Raw genomic sequence first — 12,952 nt, 5'->3', positions numbered from 1 at the left:
CGCCATCTATGGAGCTTGCCATGCAGCGTGTAGACCGGGTTCCTAGCAGACGGCAGGTGTACTAATGACAAGTTCAAACAAATTCAAACTCCATGTCAAGTTTGATGATTTGATTTGATGACAATCGATTTCTTTTTGTGTTCGCTACTTGGACCAGGCTTTTATCCCTTCATTAATTAGAAAGATATAATCTAGACTAATTGGTAACCCAAGAGGACCCAGCCGGGCACGGCGTAATATTTAAATGAAAAGAGAGTGATAATAATCCGTTGCTTTTCGGATGCTTTTATTTCGTGATAACATACAACACGGAATTCAAATATGTGGACATAGATATTACAACCAATAAATCAAGGACATCTCTATTCAGATGTTCCTAATATTTTGAAAAAAATTAAAATGTTACGTTAAGGATTTGGAATATTCGATTTCCCGATGTGTAATTCCTTGGCGTAAAACTACGTCTTAATGAACTAATAGTGTTAACCATATAAAAAATTATACCGAAAACAAAATAATTTTTAAAAGATAAATTTTCTTTGCAAATATAAACTCAAGGAAAATAACTGACACGCGTAATATGTTCTACTAAAAGGAAGGAGAAACACAAAATGAAAAGGTGTGACTGTTTGAGGAACTAAAAAACGACTAACGCAGGATAAATACTTTAACAACAATTAAGCGTGCAACACGTACTGTCCAATTAAACATATTACATAATTGTTTGTTAATTAATTTGTGTTAAATGTTTCACATGATATAATTTTGTATGTTGGATCACGCAGAATGGAAAGTACCGAACTTATGCAAACTAACGTCTATAATTCAATATTAACTTGTAGTTGATAAGTCGATCTTTCGAAACCTTTCCTTTCGGCCGTTTCACAAAAATAGTTAGTGCGTTACTGTGTAATGTGTATTCCTACGTGTTATAAACTCATTTTTAATCAAAACAATAATAATAACGTTTCATAGTTTCTTTTTGTTTCTCGTATGTCCCTATTCAAGTTCAGTTCTTTATTACCCAGCCCTGTAATTTGTAAAAAGGTCTTTAAAAATCATATAAAATATTTAAAAAACAAAACTGTCATTTAATCGTTACTAGTCTGCTTTTTTAACGGTTGAGGATATAATTAAGGGTATAGTCCATCATGTTGAGAGATGAGGCAAAGTTCTAGTTAGCCCACTATTTAGAATTCTTAAACTAGGGAATGCCAGTTCGGCAGCAGCCGGACAGTTCATCGTCTTGGTAATTAATTATTTTGTTTTTTAAAAGAGCAACAGTCAAGAAAAACGCTTCTTTTGTTGCCAGGTGATTTAAGATGCAACAAATTGAGAAACAAAATAAAAACTCAATTTTGTTGTTCATTTTCATCGCTTCGGATCGACTATAGGACTCTCAGGCCTCTTGTAAACTAGGGGGAAATAAGCAGTGCATAAATCAAGTGCTATTCGGAGGGTTAGTTTCTACTGGATTGACTGTGCGATCGGGGATTTATCGAATATGGCCCAGAATTTTTTTCTGTATGTACGTTTCTTATTAATATCTAATCAATTAGTGTGCGATGACCTTACCGCGGCCCAGTTTAATTAGAAAATTGATTAGATATAATAGATATATAATATTTTGCACGTCAGTGTGCACTTGCTTATGTAGTGGACGAATACAACGATTTCAAACGCACATGTAAATTTGATAATGAAATAGCCATCCCTAACCCAACGATAAATTAGCACAAATATTATGAAACAAAGTTAAATAATAAATGTGTGCATAACTTAAAACTAAACTAATAATCCTATTAACCACTGCGCTCTTAATGGTAAAATTTAAAAAAATAAAATAATACGGTGTGTAACATAAGGAAATTGTGGCTAAAAACTTAATCAGCTTGCTGTTTGCAAACGTTCGTCTAGCAAAATAAATCTTACTTTTCCTCAAAGTATAGTCTTTTAAAAAATAAAAGAATATGAGAAACTGAAAAGAAAAAATTAATCTTTTCAAATGATCCAAGTCGGTGGAATAAATTGGAGATCAAACTAAGAGAATGGAATGGAAGGTATGAACTGCGCACCGTTATCAAGTGGTTGACGTGTAGTGTGATACGCGGGGGAATGTTCCAAATATCAAAGAATAGTAGGCCTGTATATAAATTGTGGGAAGCGCTGAGTAGGCAACCGCTGGTAGCCACACTGTAACTACCATGAAGGAAGAGTCAAACCACAATTGATGAAATAAATCCAGTGTGCTTTCTTTGATACTGAGTTGAGGATATAATGTTATAATATATTGTGATAAAAATACTAAAAATACTCCCGATATAATTCTAATTTGTGTCGATTGATGTGGTGATTGCCTAGCTTATTGGGGCAGCGCTCGCAGGATGGCGTGGACTTCCTCGGCTACAGCCGTGAGGACGAATTCAAACTGTTGCTTGGTGCGCACAGCATGCGGGCGCTGGTCGCGCAAATGTTCGAGAGTTGCGGCGATGTCGATTTCACGGGCTCCCTTGGCCATGCGATGGAGCACCATATCTATCAAACAATAAGTTCCAGTTCTTCCCGCTCCGTCGCTATTTGGCAAAAAACGAAAAATAGATGAGGTTTAGAACTGTCAAATGAGTTTTGCAATTTACAAACCTGCAGTGAACAACAATAGGACACGAGCGACCGCGATAGGATTTGTTGACTTTTCTGTAGTTTTCGAAAAGAATAAAACAGATAATGTTAACTGATTATTTTCGTTTCGTCGCATTGTTCTGTTGAAAAATTTATGTTGTTAAAATTTCTTCTTCACTTATGTAATAGGTAGGGTTTTTGTGTGCAGTACAGACATGCATATAATTACAGATAAATATCATTTACCTGTTGCTTACATTCTTCTGTCACCGTTCTTTTCTCTTAAAAACATCATCTCTTAACACATCTAATCGAAAACTACGTCCCACTTTCGTAAAACTAACAATAGCGAAATGAGTGACAACAATGACAAGGCAGACGACACTTGTCATACACACAAAAACCATCTTAAAAATCGATACTAAACTTGTCCTTCGATATCATATACTATGAGCTCTTCCAGCAACAAAAAATAACACGACGAAATTCGTACATAAATTCCTTCGTGATAAAAATCCACCATGACAGCCAGAACCCTCTTGGAAGCCAAGAAGGAACAAGTTCTGTAAAGCACCCATCACTTTTGTGACTATGCAATTAATAGTTTTTTTTAAATTGCAAAAATCACAAAAATGAGAGGTGAGCCACAGATGATACAACCGAGTCAATACTTTGATGCATGATTTTTAAATATTCCTGAGATTAAGCACTGCACTGCTTGCTCAACACTGAATCAATTTGAGCTTAGAAGAATAAAAGAAGGAAGAGAAAGGGAGACTCCACCTCCTAAATTCCAGTAAAGCTTTGGTGGATGAAGGAACTCCGTTTTCAGGCCAGGATTGAAAGTGGAACTGGGTGACGGTCCTGGTTTCGCCGGTGCGGATGTTTTTCAGATAAAACGAACGGACAAGGTAATCATCGCACCAAATGTGTTCGCTCACCAAATGGACCTATTATTTTCAATACAAGGAAATTGTACGGTCAAAACTGTGACACGCAATAAATTTGTAAATATTTGGATCAACCTCGTAAATGTGATAGAGTTGCGATCCTTCCTCGGGCCAATATTTGTGGCATAGTTCCTCTCCATTCTCAACGATTTTAGTCAGCAGCACGAGAACGACACTCCCTAGAGCACACACCAACTTCAGTTTAGATGGCTAAAACAGATTTAAAGGTTCACTTTAATAGAGCTAAATAATACTAACCTTGCTCCCAGATCATTTGCCAAAAATCTGATACTGATTGGGCGACTGGTGACTGCGCCGCTATATAAGCCGGATGTCTTGGGTCGTGGTCAGTCTGCATACAAATTAATCAATACAAGTTACATTGAAATGATGAAAAATATTATTAGTCTATAGGGTGTATACGATAGAAGATGCGTTGATGTAATCCGCTCCCGAAGTGTTGGCCAAAACATTCAGCACCACGCGAGAGTGATCGTAAGGTAGCACGTCGCCGTATCGGTTCTTTTCATTATTTTCCGGCTAGAAATACAGGGGTGTTTTTAGTCAATGCAGTTATTTTCTAGCATCTCTTCTCGCACAAAAACACAATAGGGAAATCCCAATTATTTGATTCTTACTTTGGAGGCAATCAAAAAGCTGGTGGAAGTTTCGGCTTCGTAGGAACAAAGTGCTTGCCATTCTTGCTCTAAACGAAACTTGTTTCGTAGATGGTCTTCCATGTAGGACTGAAATAAAGAACACATTGATATGGAATTTAAAATCAAGTCAGTTAAAAGGTGATTTACTATCATTACGCACCAAAACAATGTGGCCCGTGGAAATGTCCATGTTAGTAAGAACCGGTTCCTCACACCTTATTAGGAAAACAAAATAATTGCAACTGTTATTGAATCATCACAACTGGTGACTTAATTATTATTCTTTCCAGGGAAAATCAATTCATTTAATTCCATAGGCGGAAATCGACATTATAGCGCCTCTAAAAACGACACAAGGTGAGCGCCAAAAGTGCCAAACGGAAAGTCGCGCCCCCATTTTTCCCAACGTATTTATATATACTGGCATCTGCGCAAACAACTTCCTAATAACTCTTTCTACGCATTGAATAAAAATGAAATCTGTCGCTATAGCAATCTTTTTCTCTTTGCGGATGCGCCCATGGATCATGCGCCCTCTCGTGTAGTTATACAATTTCATGTTTAACCAACTTGAAATTTGCTTTAACCAACAGATGATCGGGATAAGATAAAACAGAAAGATGCTCAACAGCATCTACGACACGGTTCCGTTACAATTATTTGAATTCTTGATTTAAACCAAATCAGTTCATGTTCAAAACGCGTTATTGATCAACCTGAAACTACACACGCCTATATAATACTATGCCCTAGTATTAATATGTTGTTGAGTGTTTTCCTCCCCCTTTCTCCGAGAGTCAAAAACTAGACGACCTGTACGAGGAAAACCTGTAGAAAAGCCACTAGTCAGGAGTTCATTTACGACAGTCTGAGAGCTACTCGTCGTGCGATAAAAAAAACAACGCATATAAGCCGCCAGGTAAGCTTCTTTAGTTCGACCAGATTAGAAAGAATGCATCAGTTGAGATTGCCCTTAGTTCCCCCCTCCCCCCACTCATGCTACAGAAACATATTAAATCAAACTAATCCTACCACTTGGAATATTATGAGCCATATGAGTTTCAGATAAATATGACCGCCGACTTGGATAAGAGGATTGGCAACGAGAGGACTACCAGATCAATAAACGGAACAGTGATGCCAAGCATCGCTAGAAGAAATGTTATATAAATAGCGGAGAAAAACGACGCGAGTTTCAAAATGGATGTTTTTCTATCGCGGGATTGGGAACATCACGGTGGTAGGCACCGATTAAACATTTCTCTCCACACCCATAAATCCTTATTTCTTTTTATAACATGACACACATACAGCTGCTCAACATATTAGATAAGATTCACTTAAAAACAATCAACTTATTAAACGTTACCTTTTATTTTAACGTTAAATTGGAATCAATCCTTACCATGAAGAAGTACTGGATCTGGAAGATTCCGAGTCGCGTGAAAGCAATGCGTGTGGCATTTTTGATGGATCTTTGGCCGGTTCAGGAGTAGAGCCTTTAATTGCCATACGTGCGCGACATAAATCCTTAAAAAATATAAGACGAACAAAAACCGCAACAAAAAATAATATTTAAATTTGTTTTTCTGATGTTACCCCGTTTTACTAAACAGAAATGTAAAATATGCAGACGTCTAGTTTTCCCAAGTGTTTCGACACATGTGCACCTTGCTACCCGCATTAGCGCAGTTAATGAGCCACAATTTTATTCCAGATATAGGGTGCTTTCGAAATAGACTTAGTTTTACTAACTTGATAATCCCGAGTCGCTTCACTATCGGCAGATTGTGTAAATTCTTTGAGTTTTTGACGAGCGAGATGGCGGCTACGTAAAAGCAAGAAGATTCCTGCAGATACCAGGATGGCGGAAGTCAGCACGCACAAGCCAGCGGTAAGGAGCATCTGTTGATTCCCCTGTCCCCAAAAGTGGACACTGGAAACACTTGACTGCTTCAAAAAGAAAAAAAGAAAAATCAATTACGACAAAATCAATATTAGGCCTGTTTAAATTGTGTTCATAAAACTATTAATCAATATACTGAAAAGTTAACTAACAAACAAAACAAAAAAAATTAATTTCGTAATTTCTGCACATTCAACCAGAAAAGTTCTCCCTTCCACTTTTATTTTGCAGCCTCATAAAATTAACTATGTAGCCTTAATGGGGAAATTTGTGGCTTGAAAAATAATACCAGAACTTATTATCATAAAATCACACCTGAAAGAACTTTCCAAAACTTCAAGATGTACACACGTTTTACTGGCAATATTCATTACTCCTTCTACTTTTAATTTTTCTGAAATGGAATATAAGAATTGAGGATTACTACAATTACATGAACCTACCTTAGTGGCATTCTGAATATCTGACGTTGAAAGCTTTGCTACCTAGCTCTAAATGCAGCAAGGATGGAAGGTAATCATGTAGAAATGGGACTACCGCGGGATGGGCATGCGCAAGCGTACGTTGAAAACACTTGTCGATTTCGATCGACAAAGTAGAAAAAAAAAAAAAAAAACGCAGCGACTTCTCTGGCGTTGTGTATCATATAAAACGTGCATTGGACTGAATTTTAGACTATGCACTTTTTCGTCAAACGATTTAAATTCACTCGGAGAAGAAAAAAAAAACGAAAGATCGTGACAATCAGTAAAGTACCGGCCGCTATTTTTTGAAACACTGAAACATTTCTGACCATTTAGAATATAAATTTTAGAAAGAAACACATATCGAGAATTCCCTGGTTTTTCAGGAAGACCATGATACATTATATAACTGTGATAACTTGGACGGACGCGGACTTAACGTGCCATCTCCTCCAATGTTCCTCAAACTTGTCAGACTATAAGAATAGTCTTATAAACCAAAAAATCGCTATCGCTTTTTCTATTCTTCGATGAAAAAGCGATGATCGATCGATACTTATTTAAAAATGAATTGCTCGATAATGGAGAAAACTTGAAAAATTACTTCCGAATTCATCGCAGCAGTATTAAAACATCCTATCTATCGCAACCTTTCTTCGCCAATAATAATAAAAAAAGAAGGTTTTTAAAGTTTGCATAAAACGAAATTCAGCTGTTGTCAGAAACAATTCAGTGGAGTGGTTAGAATCAAAAGTCTACATAATGAACTCGTCAGCAGGAACTTTTTTTTTCTGAACTGTTGATAAATGGATGTTATGGATAATGAGAAACGAATAGGAAAGAACTATTCACGAGAAAACAAATTCAAACTGCACATGAATAACGATAGAGATAATGTTGGTTCTTTTTTCAAAAGCGTATCGAGAGTTCAGCGTCGTTTCGTTGCCATAGTAAATCTACTGGGACTGCAGAGAGTAGATTCTCTCATTTCTACCTCTCTCCAATGGCATAAGTATAGGCAACTTTTATTCCTCTGCCATCCACTCCTTCATTCTCACAAGTCGTTATGTATCCCCTCTCTTCACTCTCTTCACCCTCCCCCCTCTCTACTTCTTCTCTTTTGTTCCTCCATTCTTCCACGTAGATTCGGAAATGGATTAAATCGATACTGCTTCCAACTCTACCGGTAGTGGCGTATTTCATAACAAGATTGCTGTACCAATATTGGCACTTCAGAGAGCCCAGAGAGCATCAAAGATTCGATCAAATTTCACGCCATGAAAATGCATTTATAAAAATAAGACCTACTTGTTCTCCACTGCCGGTAGTATCCAATTCGAATCCAGTAACTTCTTTTATTTTGAGGCGCATTTCATCTAAAAGACAATAATCAAAAACAGATATGGTATTACTACACACTAATATTTCATTTAGTTTTCTGATTAATGCTACACATCGTATCTGAAAAATTTAAAAAATTGCCATCACACTTATTCTTTGTCAGAATCCATTCAGTAACAAAATAAAAACTAACGTTCCAAAACGTCGAGATGCAATCAAACAAATCTGTTGAGGTTGAGTTTTACCTGCTTTAGATGCTATTAGGGATGGATTTAGATCCTTGTCTTGTGTTTGTATTCGAAACGAAACTTTATTCTTTTGCACGCTGCAGTGACATCCATATGAAAATAAATCAATACCAGAAAAGTAAAATTTAGGAATTGTTTTTTTTTTCTGTTCTTAGTCTTTCTTACCTGACATCATACAAGTTGTTGTGATGTATTTTTAGTAGATCACAAAGAGCCTTTACAAATTCAGTACCTTGTCTCCAGTTCAAAAACCTAAATTACAGATAATTACTTTGGATTTTTTAATTAAACAAAATTTAATGTTATTTACATGTAAAAGGTTAGGAAGGGATTACCCTTTTATTTAAAAATAAACAGTTAAAGTGTTAAACACTAATAGGCTAATATACACTAATATTCCTTTATAAAATGACCAATTCTGATATAAGACCGAGAGATCATGAAAAAGTCAATCAAAACTAACATTAAAAAAGGAAATAATTTCATAGCATTTAGTAACCGGTCTACAATTAAAAACTTGGTTTGTACTTACTCTCCTTTGATAGTTATGAAAACGTAGTTTGTATCTTCATTTTCGCGATCAAGATGAACAGGTGAGATGATCTTTGCGTTCTGTTGCTTTTCTGTTTTGGGTAGATTATGTTCAATTTCTTCTGCTGAAGCTTTATTATCCTGCATGAACATGTTTACTTGTTTAGAAACCAATTACAGCATGAGAATTTGTTACTGCGCTATTTGAACGATTTTTTTTATTTACTTGGTTATTTAATAGTCATTAAATCACTTACCGTATTCATGTTATGGGTTGGCGATTCGATAGTTTTTTTAGAAAAAATATCATCTTTATCACTCTCATCGATGGATTTTTCAACTAAACTTTGCATAGAATTTTTTCTTCCGTCTTCAGTCTTAGGTCCGACAAGGTAGTTATTTTTACGAAAATCACGATTGGAGGTTAAATCTTCTATCGAGTGAATTGGTATGTAACGCTCTTCAAATACAGGCGATTCATTGGAAAGGGCCCACGTGCCAGAGAGGTTGTCACCGTCATTTTCCTCATGTTCGAAAGCGAAATTGTTGACAGAAAACCACGGACCAGGTTTTTTAACATCCAATCGCTCTTGTCTCTCAAACTGTGAATTAGCGTAGATGCTGCCAGGTGGGAGGTTGAAATCATCTTCTTCACTATCAAAGAGCACGTCATCAGCAGCTTGCGGGGACTCATTGTAAATATTGGCTTTCTTAACAGACGACAGGATTTGCTTCAAGTTTGTCAGTTGTTGCTCGGCATCCTTGTAATTCCGATGAGGATATTCAACTGGATGGCTAAAAGATGTGTCGCTGGACGAGCGTGCATCATCAGAAAATTTCTTGGGATTATCAAATTCTTTGGATGGACCATTTTCAGAGAAAAGGTTTTGGTTGTAATTCGTATCGTAGAGGTCATCTTTCATGAGGTCTTCTAAGCCCAATATGTCATTCCGACTCAAATATATGGGTGCTTGAAGAAAATCTTGATCGGATCGACTTGTGCCATGTGCCAAATTATTCTGTTTTTCTTCATGTATTTTGCTTCCTTTCTTGTTGATTTCATCGAGCTCCAGGCAAACATCAGGAGTCCCCGAACCCCTATAACCATAACCATGAAAACAACGAACGAAAAAATAGTAGTTAGTAGTTATTATTCCGTAGATTTTAATCTTATTTATCAACTGCTGTTGCGGGAGTAAATTTGTTGCTTTGTTGTTTTTTTTGTTCAAGACCGTCTGATGGCCGAAAATGTTTTGGAAGTGGCTAAGAGATAACTGGCTAATTGTTACGATTTTTCATACTAGATAAAATTGCAGTAGTAGAAAGACAACACCTACAACACGGTGCGGTAAAATAGACCTTTTGATTATACCCTCAGGCAAAAATACAATATCACACGAGTCACGACACTCGCCTCCGAATTCAATTAAAAATACCCAACAAACTAATGCCTACAATGCCAGCACATATCGACATATGGATGGATGCCATAAATGTAAAAACTCGAGTATTACAGGTAAAGTAATAAGTTGCTTAAGCCAAGTATTACAGGAGCTAAAGCCTAGTATTAAAAAGAGGTAAACAATCGATCTGTTTTAACCGGTTTTAACCATTAAAAAAATCCGATACACAGTGGAATAATTTAAAAGACTGTTTGCCAGGTAATCTATCACGAATAATAGTTTTCATTCTACTCACTTGTTTTTCAAATAAAGAAAAAGGCGTTGGAGCACACACTGCGTAACAGGATCAGTCCATTGATAACCCATGCGTTTGAGTTCTGTGAGGGCAGCCTCCAAAGCTGCCAATTCGACCTCACCAATTAAGTTTCTAAATATATATAAAATTATATTGAGGTGAGAAATAAAATTTCGTTTTCAAGGGCTGGTATTTTATATTTTAATCTGTAATGGAATAAAATTTATAGGAATATTTCAGATACCAAAAGCCAAAAGGAATGATCAGATATTCAGATTTAAGACATTTTGCTCAAACAATTTTCTTTCTTATTTTTTTAAGTAGAATTTTATATATTTATTTATTTCGTTTGTAACAATTTTTATTTATCTAGTTGTACTTACCGGTGTAATACTGACGACGAATCTAATGCTTCCGTTTTTAATAGGAGGCATTGCCCAAAAATGGCATCTGACGATGTTAAAATACGAAAATTAAATAACAATTTAAAATTGTACATATTTATTTAAATACATACCGTCATAGCACCACTCTTTTCCAACTTCACACATTCCATGTTGGTACAGGCATCCTTCAAAAACAAAATCATTTAAAATCTTTTTTTCTACTTACATGAATTTCACCTAAGCTTATTTAACTTTAGCCTAAAAAATCTCTAGCAAATCGTGAATTGGCAAATACTGATAATGATATATTTACTGTAATTTTCTCATCCTAATGCTCTTTTATTGATTTATTTATATTGTTTCAAAGGATTGCTACCCAAGGGAATGACAGTAATTTTACTTGAAATTTTAATAAGTTTTCCCGGGGGCATAACCGAAGAGAACTTGCTAATTTGTTTGTAAAGGGCACTCATGGATGAAACCTTGTTGGAAATTGAAATTATCAGTTCTTAGATAGATAGACAGATGGCGCGTGGATGTCAACAAGATGAACAACCCTATCGGAAATCCATGACCGCGTTTGAGTTTGACAAAAGAACTATAGAACAACATTTTAAACGTAAGTTGTATGCGAAACGTAGAAAAGAGTTGTTTTCCAAGTAGATTTAAGCCCATACCGCCAGTGTAGACGAAAACGTAAACAACAAGCAAAGATGGCGGACCCAATAAACAATTGACTAACGAACCGCGAAGTGGATTGCCTCTCTAACTAATCTCTGGTCTTGCCCAGCTTGACACCAAGCGATAAAAAAACGTATTAAAAATTACAAATTTCAGAATAACTCATTCCAATTTAGCTACACTTATTATTACTTCGGGAAAAATCAGTAGGTGATCAAGTTACAATTAGGTATGTACGAAAGCATCAAGTGTGGGGAAATAAATATTGTATTTGACATTAACGCTTCTGTTTTAAAGTGAATGTCCAAGTTCCATCTCCTTGCATTAAGATTTAAGACATTATTAAATTACACAGACAGATTTTCCATTATAATTTATAAGTAATCTAATTGGAAGATATTTTCCCTTTTACCTCAGTTATAAAATTATCGGTGCATCACTGGTGCATCAACGTAAATCGATACTTGGTTTGTTTTCGTTAACAGAATATTGTAGCACCAAACGAAAACAAATTTTAGTTGGTAACCTCAACCCTCATCAATATGCAGTTAAATTTTATTAGTTGATTTGTTAAGGAATTAGCAAGCAATCAAGCAGATTGAGTTTTAGAAATAAGTTACTCGAACAATTTCTAATTTGTCTCGCAATCTGACATCATTAATTACAAGTAATTCAAAATCAAAAATAATCTAGAACTTTTCTGAAAACGCTTAAATATGTAGATAGTAACGGTGATTAATCATAGTTAAATAAAAAATAATCGATGTGCTCATTATCGATGTTCTTGTATGCGCCTTAGAAACGTCGAATTATAATGAATTTAACACTCACCAACAGAGCCTCTGGCGAATCCGACACTCGAATAACCAAGCAACAGGATAAGTGCAAATGGCAGCCTACCAAAAACTTTCCGAAAACATTCCATATTGGAAAACCGACAGTTTTTTTCCCTCAAAATCCAAACTTAGGCATAGCTACTGACACTTGTGACGTAAGCGATTGTCTGAGAGAATCACACGTCTTTTCCCGCGAGCCGTAATGGTAGCCTATCGATCGTACACTTTGTTGAAGGCTATAATTTGTGACTTTTGATTAGAAGTTAAGATGCTTTCTTGTTTCAGGTTTTTTTTTAACGAAATCTTCACGTCTGGGCATCTATAAGACCAGAACCAAAGCCGGAACTCCACTGAGGCTTCTTCCTTGCTGCGCAATCTGCCACCCACGCCCCATCTTTCGTCACACAGCCATCCGTTCGGGAGACGCATGCGTATTGTTCCACAAGTTAACTTAAATCGACGAATAGCATTTATTACTAAGCATCGGTAACATTTATTTGTCAAGTCAATTGTTCAGAGCGATATTTCCCGTCATTATTTTTAAACACCCGTCATCTAGATTTCTACAGCGAACTAGGAATCAAAAGTGAAGTTGCTGAACTATAATACTAAATCTTGTTTAACAATTTTAGC

The 12,952-nt window shown here is 36.0% G+C and overlaps 1 protein-coding gene and 1 long non-coding RNA gene across 3 annotated transcripts in view; one reads left to right on the top strand and one right to left on the bottom strand.

Annotated features, from left to right (window-relative positions):
- The window catches only part of LOC124329250, a 409,843-nt gene that overhangs the window by 25,078 nt on the left and 371,813 nt on the right, over positions 1–12,952 (top strand). The window lies entirely within an intron of this gene.
- On the bottom strand, positions 270–12,660 carry LOC124329017 (receptor-type tyrosine-protein phosphatase N2-like). 2 transcript variants are annotated; one of them, XM_046787926.1, is made up of 19 exons: positions 12,315–12,660; positions 10,934–10,987; positions 10,800–10,866; positions 10,417–10,548; positions 8,976–9,816; positions 8,720–8,859; positions 8,353–8,439; positions 8,185–8,264; positions 7,907–7,974; positions 5,984–6,178; positions 5,634–5,758; positions 4,389–4,443; positions 4,208–4,315; positions 3,993–4,109; positions 3,828–3,921; positions 3,645–3,748; positions 3,403–3,569; positions 2,641–2,694; positions 270–2,573 (listed from the first exon to the last, which is right to left on the bottom strand). In XM_046787926.1, exons 1-19 carry the CDS (start codon positions 12,406–12,408, stop codon positions 2,363–2,365), a joined length of 2,793 nt encoding a protein of 930 aa, XP_046643882.1. In that variant the 5' UTR covers positions 12,409–12,660; the 3' UTR covers positions 270–2,362. The 2 variants fall into 2 exon arrangements, with proteins under 2 accessions (XP_046643882.1, XP_046643881.1); XM_046787925.1 differs by having other exon boundaries at positions 5,984–6,181; positions 12,315–12,659.

This window comes from Daphnia pulicaria, chromosome 3 (assembly GCF_021234035.1).
Source record: "Daphnia pulicaria isolate SC F1-1A chromosome 3, SC_F0-13Bv2, whole genome shotgun sequence".
In the NCBI taxonomy this organism is placed as follows: Eukaryota; Metazoa; Arthropoda; class Branchiopoda; order Diplostraca; family Daphniidae; genus Daphnia; species Daphnia pulicaria.
This window is presented reverse-complemented; position numbering and strand designations above follow the sequence as displayed.